The sequence below is a fragment of the Talpa europaea genome (genome assembly GCF_964194135.1).
Source record: "Talpa europaea genome assembly, chromosome: 1".
NCBI lineage: Eukaryota > Metazoa > Chordata > Mammalia > Eulipotyphla > Talpidae > Talpa > Talpa europaea.
Genome location: NC_140073.1, coordinates 148,819,812 through 148,843,242, shown reverse-complemented (window position 1 = coordinate 148,843,242; position 23,431 = coordinate 148,819,812). Strand labels below are relative to the sequence as shown.

At 46.6% G+C, this 23,431-nt stretch overlaps 1 protein-coding gene across 1 annotated transcript; it reads left to right on the top strand.

The window, feature by feature from the left end:
• Positions 1 to 4,753: 4,753 nt before the first annotated feature.
• Positions 4,754 to 20,557, top strand: FAM124B (family with sequence similarity 124 member B; the record flags this gene model as incomplete). The annotated part of the gene is made up of 2 exons (XM_084230683.1): positions 4,754 to 5,485; positions 19,922 to 20,557. 2 exons carry the CDS (start codon positions 4,754 to 4,756, stop codon positions 20,555 to 20,557), a joined length of 1,368 nt encoding a protein of 455 aa, XP_084086809.1.
• Positions 20,558 to 23,431: the final 2,874 nt, after the last annotated feature.

The window sequence follows — 23,431 nt, the reverse complement described above, 5'->3', positions numbered from 1 at the left end:
GAAACAGAGCCCCAGCTGCAGACCACAACAAGGGGCAGAAAATGCCCCTGCTCTGGGCACCTGCAGAAGCACAGGGTGTCTGTTCCAGGCTGCCTCTGAGCTGCGTTGTCCTGGAAAAGGTGGAAACAGATGGCAAAGTAATAGGAACCTGATAGCATTGTTTGAGGTTGGGCAGGGGGTATCCTCTGGGGAAGCAGGAGAGCGGCTTTGGGCCAGAAGCCACAGGGCCTAGAAACAGATCTCTTGAGGCTCCTTCCTCCCCCACCTCTGCCCTAGGAGGAGCCTGGGGGTGGGGGTGGGGGTGTGCTCAGCCTTCCATTGTTTGTCTGCTGCTGTTTCTGCCGGACTCCCTGAGGAGCCAGGAGCTATGACCCAAGGGCACAGGCATCTGTGTGTGTGTGTGTGTGTGTGCCTACGCACGGGTTAAGAGCTGAGTACAGGGCTGGCACCAGGGCAGGAATGTCGAGGATGGGGAAATACATGCCAGCCAGCGGGATGGGACAGGAACGTAGCGTGTCAGGCATCCTTCTCGTAGCTTCCTTTGTCCTGCTGTGCAGCTGCGAATCCTGGGCTTGAAAGGCTCTGATCTCAGTAGATACAGCTGCTGTGCCTGCTCCCTTAGGAATGAGGGGAAGTAGGAATTAAGAACCAGAAATCCAGGCTCTGCCACTCACCACCTATGCTTGGGAAAGTCCCAGAACTCCCTGGGGCTCATACCCCCAGAGGATGCCAAGATTCCTTCTGCACAGGGTGCACTCAGGCCTGTTGTTCAGGCCCAGGTTGAAGGCTGCTGCTGGGGGTAAATGACACGACCCTCCCCAGCAGCTTCTCTCCAGCTACTGCCTCAAGTTCTCAAAGACCTAGTTCCCAGGGAGCACCTGAGGATCAAAGAATCCGAGCGCAGGCTGTCTTGAGAACAGGAGAATAAAGGCCGAAGTCCCCAAAGTCTGTGGGTGTGTCTTCCCAGAAGGCGGTGAGTCACGCTGTTATTCTAGACACGGGGCGGCCAGGTGCGCCAGATGCCACCGTGTCCTGAGAACCTCATGGCCTGAGACACAGACCCCGGCATTAGCCGGGGGCATGGGCATGTCACTCGTCCCTTCAACCAAGTCCCCTCCTCTTACCTTGGCAGTCCTCGTCAGGCACTCTTCACCTGGGTCACCGCACCCACCGCCCTGACAACCGCGGTTACTGAAAGGCCAGTGTTTCCTGACCTCTGTGCTCAGGCCCGGGCTGCCTCTGGCTCCACGGCTCCACCCCCATGGCCCGCCTCCCTCCCACCTGCTCTCTCTCCCCAGACTTCAGGGCCCTCTTAAGTCCCACCCCCGAGGCCTGCTGGACAGGTGACCGTAGCCAACACGGCATCCAACCAGCCATCAAGCTCCAGCGACACTGACTCTCCGCGCGTCTCCACTGGCTGTGTCATTTCCTTCTCAAGCCCGCGCTCCTGTGGCTGCTCCTATTAGAATGACATCCAGCTCCTTCAGGGTGATCTTGATTGGCTCCTGGATGCCTCCCCAGCCCCTTACCTGTCGTCTTCTCTATTGCACCTGCCTGCCACCTTGAACTGCTTGGTGTTCCACCAGTGGGTCATGGGCCCTGCGCCCCCTCCAGCTGTGGCCTTTCCCCAGCAGCTTCCTTCCCCGGGGGTCCCGTCCCTTCCCTGCTCCCACTGTCACCTGCTGGCTCCTTGCTGCTCACCTGTCAGGATCGAGCAGGTGCTCCTCTCTCTGCGGAGGCCAGTGCTTCTCCTGGGTTTCTCTGGCTTCCTGCGCCACCTGCATCCCAGTACTGATGACGTAACTGCAGGTGCTTCTCCAGAGTGGAGCTTGGTTTTTCGAGGCTCCTGGCCCAGGCCTGGCTCTTAGTACCTGGGACAAACATATCACATGCATTAAAGAGAGAAGAAGACACTTTCTCAAAGTTTTTTTGGGGTAATGTTGAGACCTCAGGGTTTTAAGGTGTCCCTCTTGTGTTTGTGAGACTTGCAGCCAGGGCAAACCCCTGTGGACACCCACGTGCTCCAGTAAATCCTCCTACCTGGCTGATTTCCTAGACTTTCTGGTGCTGCCTGCCACCAGCACCTGCGCTTTGCCATGAGGGCTGTCGTCCAGGAGCTGGGGTAGGGCATATCCTTGGCATCTTTGCCAAGTGTAAGAAAAATAAGGTAGAGACTCAAGAGTTCGCTGTTCAGGTCCTGAGACTGATGTTTTTCCCTAGAATGTTCATCTAGTCCTTCAATGGAAGCAGCCTGCGAAAATCAGAGTGCTGCAGAGCCCACTGAAAATCCGGCTGGTGAGGTGGGTAGAGAATTTGGTCAATATTTCAGTTGTTCCTGCAGAAATCACTGTTGAGGGAGTCTGTCAGAAAGACAATTGACAGGACCCCCTCTTTGCTTGCCCCCCATTTCTCGGCATTTTGGCAGCCAACTGATTAATGAAATCTTTCCAACCCCCACACAAATGGCAATCTCCAGAGGGAAGAAGTATGTTTTCACACTGGATGGCAGATTAAAACAACACAGGAATCAAAATCTTTTCTATATAAGGGCTTAAACACTTGTGAGTTAAATGTTGTGAGTTTATACATCTTTGTCTCAGGGGTATAATTTTCCTTCTTGAATCCTTAGAGTTATTTCCAGAACTGCAAAAGCTGTTTCAAAAACCATGTCTGAAGTCTAAAGTGTCCATGTACAGTCAGCTCTTGAGTGGAAAGACTTGGGGGAAGGGAAGAAAAAGTGGTCCTGAGGGACGAGAAATCTATTATGGCTGTCAAATGCCAATATGCAGCAGGAATGAAGAGTCTTAAAGGAACATCTGAGAATTACAATGCTTTTACAAAAAGCTCCAATGATTTTTGGAAAGTTGAAGCAGAATGAATTTTTTTTTTTTAATAGAGGCATGTTTTATTTATTTATTTGTTTGTTTGCTTTGTTTATACGTGCACTGGGTACAGTCAGAAGCGCGGGAGGGTGAGAGAATTCACCAGAGCCAGAGCAGGGAGCAGAGCAGGCAGAAGGACCGAAGTACACTGCTGAGGGGAGCAGCGGGCGGCAGGAGAGGTCTGCGCGCCATGTGGGACCCTCCTCCGGTGGCCGGGGAGCAGCCGGGGATCGAACCCGCGCCGCAGAGGCCGCGGGCAGCTTTGCAACCCAGCGCTCAGCTGCTGCGCCACTGGGGAGGCTCTGAAGCAGAATGAATTTAATTACTGAGTTGCTGGTTATGATTAAAAAACAATTCATATACTATAAACTGTACTTATAGACTCGCCCACCATAATAATGTTAAAACTTAGGAACCTGAAATGATTAGAGTTGGTTCAATGTAGAAAGGCAACCTGAATAGAAATGATTCCTTTCAATGGATAGCAGTATTTTACATTAAATCCGATTATTATACTATTAAAGGAATCCACATCTATGAAATAAAAGTCAGGTTAAGTTACAGTTTTCATCACCAATGTGCTTTTTAATTGAAAAGATTAATTCACACTTACATGCTTACTATAAATGAATACTCACACCTCCATGAAATGAATTGAAAAGTAATTCACATTTATATGTTTATAACGTCCTATTATAAGCATTATTAAGTTGTTTAAGACTTGCATTTAGAAAAATGTGCTTGTCCACACCCTTTTAGGTGCACGCCTATCAGGTGAGAAAGTGCTTTTCAAACGGTTGTACAGAACGCATTTGGGTTGGTGGTGTGGCTGGAGCTTGTTATTTAACAGCAAACAATCCTGGAAAATACTTTCAAATCCTTTCCTTTTCCTGAGGAAGAAAATCCAACGGAAGACTTGGGGTTCCCTAAACAGCAGCTCTTTTCTGGTCCCAGGGGACCCTCTCAGCTCCTGGGTTCAAATCTTCTTCAGTCACTTTCCATCTGGGGGACAGGTGAGTTGCTAAGCTTTTGTGTTCTCCCTGTTTCTCCAGCAGTAATTGGGGGATAACGGTCTCTTCTTCATAGCTTTTCTGGAGGAAAGTGTTAGAACTGCCTGCGAGGCCGGGGGTGGGGGTGTGGTGGGGTGGGGTAGGGTGGGGGGTGTAGGACCTCGACAGAGATGAGCACAGAATTATCGGCAGGGAATGCTCTCCTCTTTCTACAGCATCTGCACAAATAAACACCTCTTTGGTACACTCAGACTTTGCCTCCTAGCACATCATTTTCCATAAATAGTCCCACTATTTAGATAAAATACCTTCTCTTCCATGCCCGAGCAGCGATTGTTCAAAAACAAAATAAAAAGACAAAGGGAAAAGAATAAAAGAAAACACTGGCCGAGGGACAAGTTTGGAGAATTGTTCTAAAGGGTCATTGTATGCAGGTGAGCTGGCGGCTGGGGCGAACACTGAGACTTCAGGAGGAAACACACCCCATTGTGGGGCCATGGAATGGATGTCTTTTCAACAAAACAGATTGCTATCAGCCCGGTGGAGCCAAGTCAGGTTCCGCCCCTCCTGGTCATTTCCTTTTCACTAACTGTAAGAACCAGCCCGCTGGTGTTTCTCAGGATTGCCGGATTTTAGGTCAAACAGAAGCCCCAGGGAGCGCCTGGAAAAGCCAACCACAGTTGCACTGTGTGTGCTGAGGGCATCATCGCCCTGCCGCTGTGAGCAGAGGAGGCTGCTGGGCCCGGCCTGTCTGGAGAGCTTGGCTCGGAGGGTGGCCAAAGGCAGAAGGCTGCTTCACCACAGAGGCTGGAACAGCGCCCCTCCACGCGCACTGCCATTGGCATCCTCGGGCAGAACAGCATGGACGAGGCACCGGAGCCCCTGGCCATGACCATCCACCTGCTCGCCAACGCCGGGCACGGCGCACTCCTGCAGCAGACGCTGGACCAGCTCCTGCGCTGCATCTGCCCCCAGGTCCGTCTCTTCCTGGTGTCCGAGAGGGTCAGTCCGGCGAGGTACTACGACAAGTGCCAGCCCCGGCGCTCACGGTTCCCGGGGATGTCTGTGTTGCTCTTCCTGCAGGAGAGCCTGGGTGAGCAGCGGCTGCTGCGTGTCCTCGACTCCCTCCAGCACTGGCCATGGCAGGGCTACCCCGCCCAGCAGGCGCCGGCCAGACCGTGCCCCTACATACTTGCCAACCAGGATTTCTACAGTCTGGACAGCCAGATGCCCGTCTGGGGGGTGAGGCAGGTGCACTGCGGCACGGAGATCCTGAGGGTGACGCTCTACTGCAGCTTTGACAACTACGAGGACGCCATCAGGCTCTACGAGATGATCCTGCAGAGAGAAGCCACCTTGCAAAAGAGTAGCTTCTGCTTCTTTGTGCTCTATGCCACCGAGGGCTTTGCTCTGCAGCTCTCCCTGAAGCAGCTGCCCCTCGGGGTGTCGGTGGACCCCAAGGAGTCTTCGGTGTTGCAGTTCAGAGTTCAAGAGATCGGGCAGCTGGTGCCTCTCCTACCCCATCCGTGTGTCCCCATCAGCCACACCAGGTGGCAGACGCAGGACTACGATGGCAACAAGATTCTGCTTCAGGTATTTGTGTTTGGACTCTGAGGTCGTGGAGATGCAGGTGGGACTGTGTGATTTTACAGCTAAGATAGGCCTGAGAGATGGCTTAGTCTAAAGGCTCTCAGCCTGGTTTGCACATCACAATTCCTGGGGAGTTTTCAAACATCCCCATCCCATCACTGCACCCCAGTCCTGGTTTTGTGTGTTTTTTAAACTCCTTGGGTATGTGGCAGCATTGAGAGTCATTCATCTAATAACCTCCCTGAAGCTGACAGATAAGGTGGTTCAGAAGCTGTCGGCTTGTAGCTTTTCTTATAAAGTCGTTTACAGTCAAATCCAAGGACTCCCCATTTCTTATCAACTGTGTGAACACTTTGCTTACTTCTGGGTCCAGGAATTTCGTCAGCTCTTTCTGTCTGACCTAAGAAGGTGAAGTTGTAATTACCGTCAGGTATGTTAAGCTTACAGTCCTGTTGATTTCATTTTTTAAAATAATCTTTTTAAAAAGAGATATATTTATTTATGCATCCAAGAACTGGGGTATAGCCAGAGGTGAGGGCAGGGGTCAGAGGATTCACCAGAGACAGAGTGGGGAACAGAACAGGCAGACTGACTGAAACACACTGCTGAGGGGAGCAGTTGGGAGACAGGAGAGGTCTGCTGTGCCATGTGGGTCAGCACTCTGGCTGGGGATCAAACTCTTGCTGCAGTGGCTGCCGATAGTGTCATAGTGCTGAGACTTAAACCCCTTGGGCCACCATGGAGGACCCACCTGTTGACTTCATTTTTAAGCACCTCATATTGTTACAGAGCAGCCCGATATAAAACAGGTTGCCTGGCTGTGGGTCCTCACCCGCGAGCTTACAAGGGACTTATGAATACTCCACTACAGACACACACAAAAGGTTAATACAAGGTTTATTTACAAGGGAAAAGGAAATGAGGAAAATGTACAACTCAGGGAGAAAATAGGGAAATAAAGTCTTTAATGCGTCCTACCCGATCCGCAGACCTGGAAACCCAAAGGCACTCTCAGAGCTGACCGGACGCTGAGAGCTGGCGGAGAGCCAAAATGGGGCACCCCTCCAAAGCCCACGTGTCTGGTTTTATACCAAACCTGGCTGCTTAACCCCACCCTCAGGTCCCAGCAACCTTCCCTTTGGTGGTGACGGGATTTGTCTTTCCCAGTGTCTTGATGGCTTTGGTCTGGGGTGGGGGTGGGGTCCACAAAGCCTGCATGGAATTAGCTCAGGACATCCTTTTCCCCCTAACAATATCACTGTCAATTTTTACCCTGCATCAAGTTAGAGGGTTGAGTCCCCTCAAGAGAACATATTCTCCTGTAAGCCTCCTACAGGAACAGGACACAACCATGAGCTACCACGGGTGTCTTTCTGTGGATTGTTCCAGCTGAATCTTGAGTCTGGTGTCTGAATCTTCACTGTGGCTCCTTTGCCAGCACAGGGGAGGTGCTGCTCAAATCTTTCTCCAGGGCAGTTGTTCTGCTTGCTAAATGGTCTGACACTTGCAAAAATGCTTACAATGATACCCACAGTGCACTTTAGCCTTCTTTATTCATTTTATGCCCTAGATTAAGTTTCCCTTATTTAAGTTTTAGAGACAGCCTAGGAAGTCACTGTTTTTCCCGTTTTGCAGAAAAGACAATTGAGGGTAGAAGAATTCAGTTACTTTCCCAAGAAGAGACAATTGAGGGTTGAGGAATTCAGTTACTTTCCCAAGGAGGGGGTAGTTTTGGCTCCAAAGCCCCGGCAGTAAACCGTGCAGTCCATTGTGTGCGTGCGTGCGTGTGTGTGTCTGTGTGTGTGTGTGTTTGCGCAGGCAGGGAAATATATGTGATAGTCACAGCAAAATATCCTGTAGCTTCCATCCTTGAGAAATGGTCAGAGAAACACCCACAAGCCTTAGTGGATAAAGTAATAACAGGCTAGAAGGGGAATTGTCTTTCCCTTTGATTAATTTTGTTGCCATCAGTTTTGAGTTATTGACAAATATGAATCATGTGCACTGTATACAAATGATTTCTAAATTATTGACTTTTTTTCCATGTGAGAGTTGCTGATTCTCTGCTTCACTCCTTTACAAGAGATCTAACATTTCTACGTCAGCTTCAGTGAATGTCTAGAACTTAGAAATCAGCCTCCCTGCCAAGCAAAACTTTAATGCACTGGTGCAGGAGGGGCACCTTTTAATCACTGCCCTTTAAAAGTTAACTGACGGGCCTCCCCGGTGGTGCAGCGGTTGAGCGCTGGGTTAGGAAGCTGCCTGCAGCCTCTGCGGCGCCGGTTCGATCCCCGGCTGCTCCCCGGCCACTGGAGGAGGGTCCCACATGGTGTGCAGACCTCTCCTGCAGCCCGCTGCTCCCCTCAGCAGTGTACTTCAGTCCTTCTGCCTGCTCTGCTCCCCGCTCTGGCTCTGGTGAATTCTCTCACCCTCCGGCGCTTCTGACTGTACCCAGTGCATGTGTAAACAAAACAAACAAACAAATAAATAAATAAAAAAACATGCCTCTATAAAAAAAAAAAAGTTAACTGACGTTTTCAAGTCTGAGCTATGGCCTTTGCAGCTTAGGTACTTTGGAAAGTTGAGTCAAATTTGGGGAGTACAGAATCATGTTTTTTTTTTTTTTTAGAGAAAGGCATTGATGAGTCTAGATTTTTTTTAAGCAAAATGAAGGTTATTTTCTGGAAACTTCTATATAAAATCCCTGAGGAAAGCCTGCAACAATGCCGTGGGATACAACATAAGAACACCTTAGCTTCCATGGGTTCTCCACCTGGATAAGAGAGTGGATTTTTCAGGACAGAAAAATTGTTACGGAGCAGCCCGACATAAAACGGGTTCCTGGCTGTGGGTCCTCACCCACGTGCTTAAAAGGGACTTATGAATACTCTACTACAGGCACACACAAAGGGTTCATAAAAGGTTTATTTATAAGGGAAAGGGAATTGAGGAAATGTACAACTCAGGGAGAAAAGTGGGAGATAAAGTCTTAAATGCGTCCTACCCAATCCACTGACCTGGAAACCCAAAGGCACTCTCAGAGCTGGCGGAGAGCCAAAAAGGGAATCCCCCAAAGTCCACGTGTCTGGTTATACCAAACCTGGCTGCTTAACCCCACCCTCAGGTCCCAGCCACCTTCCCTTTGGTGGTGATGGGATTTGGAGTTCCCAGTGTCTTTGGCTTTGGCCTGGGGTGGGGGTGGAGTCCACAAAGCCTGTATGGAATTAGCTTTAGGACAGCCTTTTCCCCCTAACAAAATCACACCTAACAAAATCCACACCTCCTTGTGGGAGTGGACACCGAATGCATCGGCCTTGTAAGGAAGCGATCCTTGTCTTAGGGGTGCCCTCAAGTCTGCACCCTGTCCTAGGACAGGCCTGTGGTCACCGGGGGGCTGCCACCCCCCCCCAAGGGTTCCAGCAGCTATGTGGACCCTGCTGGCCTGCTCCCCACGATGTTCCAATAAATGTTCTGGACTTCATTCCCACCTGGACCCACTTGGATCAGCAGCGCCTCTCTAAGTCAAAGACTGCGGTGCAGGGGAATTGTACGTGGGATTAACTGAGTCCTGAGGCCAAGGCTGATTTTTTGGTGGAGTCAGACCTCTAAGGGACTCACGAGAGACCCCAATGAAGACCAGACTGAGGGAGCAAGTCTGGGGGATCTCAACGACCAATGTCAACCAAGAATAAAAAAATAACACCTGTTCATGGGTGAGCCATAACCACAAACTAACCCTTTCACACAGAACCCTTCCACAGGGCCAGGATGGAGGGCTTGTGGGGGGGTGGGGTGGGGGGGTTGCTTAACTCAGTGGGGGCATGGACAAAGGTTTCTGAGGTGTGAACCCTGGGCCTGAGCTGGACGCCCAGGAGGAAGTAGACAGAGAAGGGAGGTAGATGTCCACAGAGAGGACAGGGTGGGTGTTCTATGTCACATTTTTTAAGATTTATTTATTTATACAAGCATTGGGGTACAGTCAGAAGCGTGGGAGGGTGAGAGAATTCACCAGAGCCAGAGGGAAGAGCAGAACAGGCAGACTGATGAAGTACACTGCTGAGGGGAGCAGCGGGTGGCAGGAGAGGTCTGCGCGCCATGTGGGACCCTTGCTGGTGGCCAGGGATGGAAATGGCGCTGCAGAGGCTGCGGGCAGCTTTGCAACCCAGCACTCAACTGCTGCACCACTGGGGAGGCCCTCATATTTGTTTCAAAACGCATACTCCTCTTTCCCCTGTATTTGGGACTCATTCTTCAGGAATATTCTGTGATAATGGAAATATTCTATATATGCATTGTTCGGTACGGTAGCTATAAGCAGTTATTGAGCACTAAAACTGTAGCTAGCAAGACTGAGGAAATGAATTATTAATTTCATTTAACTTAATAATTTAAACTTACATTTAGGTAGCCACATATGCTTGGTGATACCATATTGTACAGACTGTTGTAGGTTATTTTAAGGCTTCTTGCTATTTCATGTTTCTATAATATACTGTATATTGCTTAACTGGAGGCAAACCCTCCTCTCTTCAGGCAAACCCTGGAATTAATTTAGATTCTTAGAAACAATAAAAAGATACTCAGCATCAATTTGATTGATGATGGTAGAAGGATTATGCAATTTTTAATATTATTTCTGAAGAGCACAAGTTATATACTTCTCTAGTACTGAGACTGGTTTTTCTATAGTTAATTTTGAAATCAGCTTGTCAAAAAGTTCCAAAAATTTTGACACAATTGTCAATGTTTAAGTGTATAGCTTTGAATACTATGGCTCATGTGTTTGAGAGAGTTTATATAGTAATATGATAAAATATGATACACTTAATAATTCTTATATGCCAGGCATTGGATTGCATGGATTCACTCTACACATCTCCATCCTACAGGGGAGGAAACTGAGGCTTATAAATTTTAAATAACTTGCCTATGGTCATACAAGAAGCTAGGGAGAGAGAGTCAGGTGTCAAGCTCAGGTCTCTCTTCAAAGTCCAAGATTACCACACCTATACTATTTTTGTTTTGTTGTAAAAGAAGACATTAACATATAATGGCTTTGAAAAGACTTTTTTTTTTTTTAATTTTCTAGAGGCATGTCTTATTTATTTATTTATTATTTGTTTGTTTGTTTGGTTTATCCATGCACTGGGTACAGTCAGAAGCACGGGAGGGTGAGAGAATTCACCAGAGCCAGAGCAGGGACCAGAGCAGGCAGAAGGACCGAAGTACACTGCTGAGGGGAGCAGCGGGCGGCAGGAGAGGTCTGCACACCATGTGGGACCCTCCTCCGGTGGCCGGGAAGCAGCCGGGGATCGAACCGGTGCCGCAGAGGCCGCAGGTAGCTTCACAACCCAGCGCTCAACCGCTGCGCCACCGGGGAGGCCCTGAAAAGACTTTTTAAAGAGTGGTTTTACATTGTGAAGCATCACATGAAGCACACGTTCTGAAACATCACCATTTTTAAAGTCTCTTTTTCAGAATCCTCACATTCTGACGGTTGTCAACTGTTCTCATTTTCCTTTGGTGTCATTTCTTTCCCTCCCTTTATCTCTAAGCCTGATGACTTCAAACATGCATTGCTACTATAATAGTCTAACTCTTGGCACTGGCTCCAGGCATTCTGCTTTATCCTGTGCACCACTGTTGAAAATCTTTTTAAATGTATGAGATTTATATTCCTTATCAGCTCAATGACAAAAGTCAAGCAGAAAACATGAAAATTCACTTGCCTGCGTTTCAAGGCTCCTACAAGCAGGCCTCACCCACTATCTGCCTTTGTACACATACTTGGCTCATCCCCACCTTCTCTCCAAGGCTCTAGGCTCACTCCTACACCCACATGCATGTTTTTTAATTGTTGTAAAATACACAGAACATAAAGTGTACAGTGCAATCACTGAGCACATTCACAATGTTGTCCAACCCTCACCACTGTTCATTTCCAGAACCTTTTCATCATCCCCAACTGAAATTCTGTCCTCATTAAAAAACAGTTGCCCATTCTCATGTCCCCCCAGCCCCTGGCCACCTCTATTCTACCTCTATGACTTTTTTCATTTTAGGTGACTTATGTAATGGGGTCCTACTGTATTTGTCCCTGTGTGTCTGGCTTATTTCACTCAGTGTTGTTTTCAAGGTTCATCTGCTTGGTAGCATGTGTCTGAATTTCATTCCTTTTTAGGCGGAATAATATTTCATTGTACAGATATCTGCTTTCATGAATTGCCCGAAATGTTCCTTATCCAGGGGTGTCTTTTTCTTCCTCTTTCTCTTTCCCCTTTCAGGTTCTGCTCAAATTGTCTTTCCTCTGAAAACTGTTGTGAAGCTCAAGGGCACCTCAGCTCCCATTCCTAACTAGAACATTTTACACCTAAATTTTTGTAACACACAGTTGATTATATATTTTCTCATTCTGGTACCATATAATTTGCGACTTTATGACTTGCCATGTCTTTTTGGTTTTTTTTTTTGTAAGTGTTTATTTCCCATATATTACCAGTCAGATGGATGGATGGACTGCTTGTCTTCAGGAAATAAGGCTGTCTCTTCAGAAAAGGTTTACATTCCCAGAAGCTAATACTTTCTTTCTACCAACAGTTAGCTAAATTCATATTTATGTTCTTTTTTAGCCACTTGAAATAAAAGAATGGAGGGGCCATCCCTGGTGGTGTAGGGGTTAAGTCTCAGCACTATCACTCCTGTAGCCTGAGTTCGATCCCCAGCCAGAGAGTTGACCCACATGCGCAGCAGACCTCTCCTGTCTCGCCCGCTGCTCCTCACAGCAGTGTATTTCAGTAGATCTGCCTGTTCTGCTCCCCACTCTGTCTCTGGTGAATCCTCTCATCCCCTGCACCTCTGACCTATACCCCAGTTTTTGTATGCATAAATAAATAAATCTTTTAAAAAATAAAAAACAAAATAAAAGAATGTACATTGTCTCTTATGAAATGTCACTCATTTTCTTACTCTTCTGAAGCATTGCTTGAGGCCTCCAAGTCTCTCCCTCTTCATTTCTCCCTTTGATTCATCTCATACCCTTTCTATCCCTACCCCTAACAGTTTCTATTGCTAGAAGAAAAAGACCAGATAACAATCAATTAATTATATCAGATAAGATAACAATAATAGACTGTTAACTAATTCTCCAAGTGGCAAAGATGGCAGCTCAGTTCTTTGAAAGATTGGGGAGAGTTGGTTCTCTGGGGGAGGGGAGACCAAGCTGATATCTGGGAGATAGTGTTTTCCCTCTTGATTTTGAAAAGATAAACCCTTAACATTCCCTCTCACAGCCCCCCCCCCCCCATACCCTCCCTTCCACTCAATACTTCAGTTTACGCTGCCCATAAAAAGCACTTGTAGCCATTGCTGGGAAGGATGCTGCTCGTACAGATTATGGGGCAAATATCAGTGTTTTTGGTCGATTAACTAAAAGTATCTTTTAGTTCTATCTTTCAAAATCTTAGTTAATTGGAAGAGACTGGTTTCAAGTCTTCAGCTAGCAAGTCTGGCACTGTTTGGGGGTTTCCATAACCTACATAATTTGTTTCCATGAAAATGGTTTGAATGTAGAGAAATTCTTACTATCTCTGGGAATCGCTTTCAGTAAAAGGGAAGATTATTTTCCCTTCATTATGTCAGCATGCCCTTAACAGCTTAATCATTTTTCAGTGATGTATAGTCTCTTGTTTTTCAAGTGTTTTGAGTCAAATGAGTGACAAATGATTCTCCAAGTGACGAATGATCCCATTTATCAAGAGAATTGTTAATGTTCCTTGACACTTGGAAAAACCTACCTCTCAATTTGTAACAATTTACTAATATTTCTTAGAAAGATGGGTTCTAAATGATCACAATTCCTACAAATGCATTTAAACTTATTTTTGGCAAAAGGGGATTTATTCTCACTCAAGGGATTTATCTTAATTACTCAGAATTATGTTTCTCCTGCAAATTCTTCATCCCAATTGCACACATCTGCATCTCTCCAGTAATAATGTTCCACTCACTTTTGCCAGATGGTCTAAAAAGATTTTAAATTTCTCTTAAAAAAAGGAAAGTTGGGGCCTCCCTGTTGGCCTAGAGAATAAGTCTCAGCTCTATCACTGCTGCAGCTTGAGTTCAACCCTCAGCCAGGGAGGTGACCCACATGGCACAGCAGACCTCTCCCTGTCTCTCCCTCTGCTCCCCTCAGCAGTATATTTCAGTCAGTCTGCCTGTTCTGTTCCCCACTCTGTTTCTGGTCAATCATCTGCACCTTTGGCCTACACCTCAGTTCTTCGATGCAAAAGTTGACATTTCCTTTTCTTTTTAAAAAAAGATTTTATTTATTTATGCATAGAAGAACTCTTAAAAAGATTGCAGAAATGGCCAGCCATATGACAAAAGCAATTTTTAATTTTCTTGGTCAGACTTTATATTTACTAACACCAAATAATCAAAAGCCTCATTTATAGATTATGCATTTCTATACATGTCTACATGTAAAAACTTACATTTCATTAAGCATTGTTTTATTTATTTATCCAACAGACAGCTAGTGATTACTTCCCATGTCTCAGGCACTGTGCCAGTTACTGGGGATACAATAATGAGAAAGATACACACAAACCCTCTCTTCCAGATGGCAAAGTTCAGAGGAAGGTCCAGAGAATTAAGCAGACAAGCGCCAAACAGCGCGGTAACCACTGTGAGGTGGGAAGCGCAAACCCGAGGAGAGCCAGCAATACATTAATTATGACAACAACCTGCTCCTTTCTGCCACTGCTTTGTCCCCGCACCAGGATCATTTAATCCTCTCAGCAATCTAGGATGTCAGTAATTATTGTTGTCCTTTTATAGATGAGGAAACTGAGGCACAGGAAGATTCGGTCTAATTTGTCTAAAGTCTCACAGCTAATAAATAGCCCACCAGTGTGTGGGACCACTGAACTCAGATTCAGTGATATCGAGAAGTTTCCCAAGAGCAAATGATGAGTAAGCGTGGAGTTGGCAAAAGTAGGCATTTTTAGAAAAAAGGGTTCGAGGAGAACCTCTAGGAATAGTGAGAAGAAATAATATGCTCAAACCCTGGCATTAGGAAGGAGCAGAATGTCCATGGAATTGGAGGTTCACTTTGAGCTCGTGGAGGCTGAGGAAGGAGGAAGGCGCGGGCCAGGCAGGCCTGTAGGCCATATTAAAAAATGTGTTCTTAAAAGCATTTTTCTAAATAAAAATACTTGTAGAGCACTGTCCAGATTCCAGGTCCAGCTGCGGGGTGCCGCTGTCAGGCTGTGGGTACCGAGGGGGCCCTGGCTCCTTGCCCTTGTCTTCAGAGATGGGAATGGCCGACAGTGCCTCCTCTCTCGACTTTGCAGTGCCCACATGGTCAGGCAGGGCTTCTTAGGGCCACTGTTGCCACTTGGGGTGCAAGGCAGCATGACCTTGACTTGGATGCCCAGCACGCCCTCCCGAGCAGCACAGGGCACACAGCAGTGTCACCGCAGCGGTGAACAGGGCTCCCGTGTGATCAGCAGACCAGCCACAAACGCTGCTGGGCCTCTGCCCTTGGGGTCTCCCAGAATCCACGGCCTCGCAGCTGTGGTCCCCAGCGTGCAGGATGACCTGCAGCGCATGGAGCAGACCCCCCCACAGCAAACCTCCCCAGGAGTCTGTGTCGCAGACGCTGGGCCGGGCACTGGCACACACGCCTTTCCTGGGTAAGGCCCGTCACTGGCCGCAGGGGAGCCCCCTCTTCCGAGCCACAGCAGTGAGTTCCTGGATCAGCCGGCCCTTGTGCATCCTGGTGGACGAGACAATGATTTCTGGTCTGGTTGGCATAACTCGGACCTCACCTCAAGATTCGCCCATTTCAGCCAGGCCCCGAGGGGAAATGTTCAATTCAGCTCTTAAGATGCCATCAGCTGCAAAGCCCTCTTCTTGGAAATCTTAGCTCTTAAGAAGAATGGCGAGACCACTGAAGCAGGAGCGAGGCGGGATCGACACTGGTGGAGTGTGGATCCAAGCTCACGTGGTGGAGGAGTACAGCACAGAGTAGGGGCGCTCAGGGCATCCGGGGGGAGTCTGTTCGTTGACTGTTGCTGTAATTCAGACAAGCGGTGAAAACAGCCCATCCTGAGTCTCGGCAGTGGGCACGGAGAGACAGGAGCATCTGAGAACTTTTTAGGAGGCAGACCCAGGGCACGGGTGACATGGAGGGTGGAGAGGTGAAGATGCTTTTGCTTGGACAATGTGGGGCAAATGGTGCCATCTTCAAACAGCTTTGTGGTGAGCACTGACACGGTTCCTCTCAAGTCACGTTGAGCTGGAGGAGCTGGTGCCTGGAAGACTACTGGACAGGTAGGTGTGCAGTTGCAGAGACAGACCCGAGCTGCACTCATGTGCTGGGAACCTCTGCCACTTAGACACCACTGGAAAGATGGGTGTCGATGACACGGCCGGGAGATGTGCAGAGCAAGACGGACCTGCCAACAGGTCGGCACTGAAGAGCGCAGGGAATGGCTCTTTCAGCGGACACCAAGCAGGGGTGGGGGACAGAAAGGAGGAGATCCAGAAGAACACGTTGACTTAGACCTTTAGAGGGGAAACGGCAGCCTTGGGAAAGTCCTAGAACTCAAGTAGGAACTGAAGACAAGGAGGCTGCCTGCGGGGACCTTGGCAAGGGGAGCGGCAGGAAGGAAGGAATGTCAGGATGTGGGTCAAGGAAAACAGGGGAGGGAGAGTGAATGTGAAGAAACAAATGACAAAGTGGGAGAAAGTCACAGGGTGTCCAGGAAGCCGGGAGGAGGTGAATGACTGCACCCATGGGGGCAGTGGAGCGTGATCCCTGTCCTCGTGGACAGGCTGGTGGCCTGCAGGTAAGTCTGTTGGCAGGAAACCAAGATTGCTGCTGGCTAAGGAGGCCATTTGTTTTCTCTGGGGTCCAGAGGTTCATTTGTTCATTTGCTGAGAGTGTGAAGGGGGGGTGGTGCCACTGGAGGTCTGAGGACAGTGTGAAGCTGCCAGGCGGTTGCTTGGGGAGGGAGGGGACTTAGGAAACAGGAGCGCTGCCAGGCAGCCTGTGCCAAGAGCAAACCTCGCCTCCATGGTGATGTCAATCAGAAGGGTCCTGGGCTGTTCTTCAGCAGCCTGGGCACAGGTTCAGAAAATGTGGGTGAGTCGCTGGATCGGGGTAGGAACTTTCGAGGGAGGCCCTGGCGGAAAGGGTGTAGGCCAGGGGAGCTGGAGGTATTGGCAAGGAAATGGTTGAAGGGTTGGTATTTGGATTGCAGTTGACTGTGAAGGCTGTGAATACGGGGGGTGGTCCTGAGGGGGAGAGAGAAGGGGGACTATGGTGAGGAGCTGACGTAACAGCTCTGAGTGCTGGAGCTGTGGCTAAAAGGTGCTAGATTTAGATGAGTCCGTCCCGGTGGAACGTGGTGAAGAGGACAGAGCCCAGTGATGGGGCCATGGGACTGGGGATTGGCATTTGGGGTGTTGGGGTGTCCTGGGCTGGCTCAGTGGGGCCCATGGGTTAGGAGCCCCATTAGGATAATGCCTCCTGGCTGCTCTGGGCTGTCTTGACAGTGTAGCTGCAGGACCAGTTTTGTTCAGAGCTGAGACTGATTTGCAGGATGAGGTGAAAGTGACTCGGGCCTCCCTTTACTGTTCATGGTTGCTGGAAAATGAAACAAGAACCCCAGAATCAAAAGTATGGGGGTAGTCTGCTGTCGACCCTGAATGATTTATGAATAGGGAAATAGCCGTTTCAGCATCTACTTCTAGAAGAAAAAGACCAGATAAAAATCAATTCATTAGATCAGATCAGATAAAAAGAATAAACTGTCAAATAATTTGCCAGATGGCAAAGATGGCAGTTCAGTCCTATGAAGGATTGGGGAGAGCTGGTTCTCTAGAAAATGGGGGACCCCTAGTCTTTCCCCCCTTGATTTTGAATAAACCAGAAGGCTTTTTGGGGAGCGAGAATTTGGGGTGATTTGAGGTTGGGTGGGAGAGAAGCCTTTTTATTTTACACTCTGGTACAATTAAATTACTTTCACAATGAGTAATAACTTTTCTGAAAAGATATTTTTATTGAAAGTGAACACTCAGGGGCCTCTCTGATGGTGCAAGGGGTTGAGAACTGCACTGTGAAGCAATCCACAGCCTCTGCAGCATGAGTTCGATCCCCAGCCAGCCAGGGAGCAACCCACATGGAGCAGCAGACCTCTCCTGACTTGCCCATTGCTCCCCTCAGCAGTGTCTTCTGTCCATCTGCCTGTTCTGCCTCCCACTCTGTCTCTGATGAATCCTATCACCGCCCCCCACCATCTCTGGCCTGTACCCCAGATCTTGTGTGTGCATAAATAAATAAATCTTTAAAAAAAAAAAAAAAAAAGACAGCAAGCTAACACTCAGATGAAACAGAAAGAAAACAGGCAAGGGAGGGCTGGAGAGAAATGAACCAGGGAAGGAAAGGGGAAAGAGAGAGAACTCGGAGGGAGGAGAAAGGAGGGAAGAGAAATAATGACTGACTGAATGAATGAATGAAAATCATTGATCTAGAACAGGGATCAGTCAACTCTACCCCTGGAGCTAGGAGTATTTCTCCATCTTCAAATGGTTGGGAAAATATTTCATGATACATGAACATTTTTGATATTCAAATTTCAGCATCCACAGAATTTTATGGATTCACAGCCTTGTCCGTTCATCTGTGCGCTGGCTACAGCTGCTTTGTGGCAGAGCTGAGTCTGTGCAGTGAAGATCACATGACCCGCCAGGATGCAGACACATATTTGTCAATTTCTGTTCCAAAGGAATTCATGGAAATCCTTTTTTCTTTCTGTAGTTTGGTAATGGTCACCCCTCCATTTCTATCAGAGAAAATGACAGATTGAGAGGGGGAGATGTGTGTGTGTGTGTGTGTGTGTGTGTGTGTGTGTGTGTATAAACAGGTTATGTGTATGCTTGTAGTGATTTACTCATTTCTAGACCTGCTTTCTTGCTATTCTTATTTCTACCTTCTTGCTATTCTTTTTTCTTCTTTTAATCAACTTTTTGGGACCAGTGTTAAATTCATAGCTAAACAGAACAGAAAGTAAAAAATTACAGCAAATCCATATTCCCCCTGATCTTCGCCCCCACCCCACCTCCTACACTATCAACATTCCCACCAGAGGGGTGCATTAATTACAATCATTAAACCTGCACGGATACATCATTATCACCCAGAGCCCATTGTTTACATTAGGGGTCACTCTTGTACCTTCTTTGGTTTTGACAAGTGTATAATGACATGTATCTAGCATTGTAGTATCATACAGAGTGGTTTTGTTGCCCTAAAATTCCTCTGAGCTTTATTTATCTCTTTCTCCCTTCTAGCCCCTTGGCAATCATTAACCTTTTTTCTGTCTCTCTAGCTTTGCCTTTTCCAGAAAGTCCTATAATTGAACCATAGAGCAAGTAGCCTTTTCAGATTGGCTTCTTTCACTTAGTACATGCACTTAAGGGTCTTCTGACTATTCTTTCTTATATTTGATTAAAGACTAGTGGTCCTGGATAGTAATTGCCAAGGGCTTCTGATAAGATGGAGGATATTATCTTTTCAGAAATACTCTTGCTGAGAGTGTGGTATAAGGAGAAGGAAGGATCTGCTCTCAGCATCCAAAGATGGAAGATGAACCAGTGAATCCCACTTGATGGAGGAAGAATCCACTTAACAGCAGGCAGGAGTTTGCTAAGTGGTGACTGTACATTTGGAACAAGAGGAATTGGTAGGGGTTAAAATAACACAGCTTCCTTAAGCGCTGTTCCCCCTGTTCTCACCTAATACTTAATCTCTAAATACATGTGTCCCCCATTTAAATAATCTTGATTTAAAAGGCGTCAAATTATTAGCCAGCCTGGAGTGCCCACATGTCTTGAAACAGACCAAGATGTATAACATTATTAACATGCTCCACCAGCTTTGGAGGATTGAATTATTATTATTCCAGTCTTTATTTTGACTATAGTCAAAGTTTTGGTGGATTTTTAGTTTTATTTTTTCCAGGTTGGTAATTCATGGTTTACAGCATCAAGGGAGGCCACCGGGGAACATCTTTGGGCATCTTTTCATCATTTGAATAACTCCATCTACCAGAAGTGTGTTGTTGTCAAGTGGTCATTTGATTTCCAGAGTTTTACCTCTGTCAAAGAGTTAATCTGGGAAGAGGGGGGCAGGAGGTGTTCACAGATGATACTGATTATATTATAAGCACCATGTGCTCAATTATGAGTCTCTAGCACTGATTATACTCCTAACTGAATGGGTAATACTTACATTACAGTACTTGCTACTTTTATTCAGTCGCGCAGATGTTATTGAAAATGTACTGAGGTCATGGTGTGGCAGAGGGTGGACAGGACTCAGTCTGTTCCTGGCACATGGAAACATCTGTTGCTTTTTTTGCTGTCTCATAGGTCCAGTTGAGTCCAGGCCTTGGTGTTAGAAATGGCGAGCTTTCCCATATGAATGGCACCACGAGAGCTGACACGCTTCCCCAGGGCTCCAGGCTGAACCCAGTCTCGGCAGGGAGGACCCTCGAGCCAAGAAGCCGAAGGAGCCGGGGCAGGAGGTTCAAGGCGGGTTCTGTAGAGCTCCCCGAGACCGGTGGGTGCCCAGCGTTAGCAGCTTCTAAGAACGCGTCATGGAAAAGCCCTGGCTGCTCACCCCAGGCCTTGACCCAGCTGCATCTGCCTTCTCCCCTGCTGGAAAGTGGAGTCAAAATGAAGGTCCTCCACAGGGAAAACAGCTTCGAGAGACTGGAGGCAGAGACAAATGTGGACACGGGGTTCACAGTAGTCAATTCTGAGCCGGTGCAATCTTTCCTGAGCCGATTTCCCAGGGGTCTTTGCGCCAACCAGCCGCCATCTTACGCGTCAGCTTCCTCCCTAGGGGCAGCTGCCTCCCAGCATGATGGCAGCATTAAGGAAAGGGCCCGTACTTTGTCACTTGCTCGCCAGAGGGAGCTGGGTCCAAGGAAGATCACCTCCAAATGCCCCCTTCATCAGCCAGTCCAGAGCGAAGAAAAAGAAGAAGAGGAATTCTTTATATAGCATCAAACCAGTGTGGTTTCCTGAAACACAAGATCACATACATGTTCTAGACATGGAGCCTTGGTCCAGAAGCAGACCGTTTCTTATTTATTTAAGGTGGGGTCTGCCTGAATACTAGCCACGAACAGATCTGTATTGCTTTTATTTCAAATGCTCACGTCTAATGGTGCTGGGAGTGCGTGTTTATTTGTCTTCATGGCCATAAGGGAACACAAATAATGCACAGGGAAGAAGCCCAGCGCCTCCTGTCCTTGGAGACACACTAACTCAGCTGGGCAGGTTGAGTTCAGCACCTATCTGGATAATTGCATTGTATGCAGATACGTTGGAGGTGTTATGCAAAACTGATTAGTGTATGTAATTTGGGTTAATTTTTTACTTGGGTGGCATAGTTCATCCCCCTGGACAGCATGGACTGTTTATTCTTTAGTGTTTTTTTAATTTTTACGTGACCTCCTTTCATAATGAGGTTCTGTTCCCTCCATACCCACTTGCGATTTTGCCTTTCAAGTTGTTTGCCTCTGGAATGAGTTAACATGCAAAGTGTTTTGAAAATTACTAACAATTTTTTTCCTGTTTAATGAGTACAACACTGGAAGCTAAAAAAATTCAAAGTGAGGCTCTAGGTGTTTCCTGTGTCTCCATTTTTCTTTTGTTTCTGTGCTACAACAATGGGGCTGGTAGTTCACATTATTATCTAGAGTGAGATTTGACAGGATCATATGGTTGGAAATCTCTGGTAAGTATGACGGGAAGTATGGATTGGTTGAGTTAATGGAACAGGTTTGGGTTCTTCTCACCATGGGTGAACACGCCAATATCTTTTTTTAATATTTTTAATTTTTATATTCCCCAAACAATTGCAACCCCTTTATTTTGACCCCAATCCCTCCCCCCCAACCCCCTCCCCTCATAAAGTGTCTCTGGTTCATAGTTGTTTGTTGATTATGATTTTCACTTTCTTATAGATATTCATTTTCCTGGTCCCTTATTTAAGTTTTCTAGATTCCTGCTATGAGTGAGACCATCGATATTTTTCTTTTTCTTTCTGGCTTATTTCACTGAGCATGATCCCTTCCAGGGCCATCCATGTCGCTGCAAATTGCATGTGTTTATCTTTTTTGATTGTTGAGTAATATTCCATGGTGTATATGGACCACATCTTCTTGATCCAGTCATCTATTTTTGGGCATTTGGGTTGTTTCCAAAGCTTAGCTATTGTAAACAGTGCTGCTATAAACATAGGGGTGCAGGTGCTCTTTGGAGTTGATGTTTCTGTGTCCTTTGGGTAAATACTTAGGAGTGGAATTGCTGGATCATATGGAAGCTCTATGTTTAGTAGGTCAAGAAATCTCCACACAGCTCTCCATAGTGGTTGGACCAGTTTGCACTCCCACCAACAGTGCAGGAGAACACGCCAATATCTTAACAATATTCATTCACCCATCCACTTATACACTCATTCATTCCCTCAACAAATATTTATTGAACGCCTACATTTGAATAAGACACTGATACATGATGCACATACATTCATGGCCATCAACTCCCCCAAAGTGTTTCGTGTTTATAGTTTCATTCGTGTGATAAACCCATCCCACCAACTCTTAAGAATATGCTGAAGTCCAAACTTTTTCTTCTGAACAGATTCCCACACTGACTGCACAAGGCTGTTGTAAGCATTCACAACTTGTAAGATGGTGTCTGAACATTTTATGAACTAAAGTCATAATCATGAACAGATTCTCAGTTGCTCCTAGGTTGCATTTCTTGGAGGTTTATGTGCATATTAAAAATATCTGAGGTCTGTGTGTTTCAGTTAATGTATAAGTTTATTCAACTCCATGAACTTGGTTCTTCTGAGCAGATGTTATGTAAGTCTCTAAACGCTGTTTTAACTGGATCTTTTGAAGACCTTGGTACTTAGCACACCCAACTGGAGAGAAAGACATTTTCAGGACTAAGGACATATGGTGCAGCGCAGAGACGGGCTAGTGTGAATTCTCTGATCAGAAAAAAAAAAAAAAAAAAGAAAAACAGGAATGTTGAAAAGTGGACAAAGTCAACACTTCTAAATTGATGTTTTTGTCCTTACAACATTAATAAAATCTATCCAACAGATTACAATAATACCTTATAAAGTGGAATGGAGTATGAAATTTTTATATGGATTGCTATAAAAGTTTTTTTTTTTTAATGAAAGGCTTATGTAAGTGGAACTATGAGTTGCCTTGAAAGTCCCAGAAGGGGAGTGCTGAATTCTCTGTCCACTTTTTGAATGTTTCCTAAGTTGCTGTAGCATAATACAGGAATGACGATATAAGTGCATGGAAATCATGACAAATATGGAGAAACTTGAGTGAGTGCCTTCAAATTGGCTTGGTAAGTAACACACTCTTAAAATGTCCCTCACTCTAATCTCCTTCAACATAGCTATCTGGCTTACAACATGAAGGGCTAGAGCTGCCAATGTGCTTGGCAGGGGAAGCTCAGATTTTGGTCTCAGCTTTTAAATTTACTACTGATGGCACCCTGAACTCATCAGAGTTGCTTATTTACCATAACAAAGGGCTGTTAAGGGATCAAGAGCTTCATAGGAGGCATCTGGTGATCACTGAGCACTACAGATACGTGAGATAGAGTTATTGCAAATGATCCTTCCGACACATGTTTTATTAAAATGTCATGGCAAAAGAGATTTTGTGGGAAATAAGTTTTGGTAAAATCAATGATAACAAAAAATACAATGAGACAGTGATTACAACTAAACAATAAGGTTTTCACGGTGGGGGCCGTTTGTTTATGTTCATATATTTCTGAGGAAAATATGGACAGGAAGAATAGAGTTGATCATAAGACTCAAAAGAGAATGTA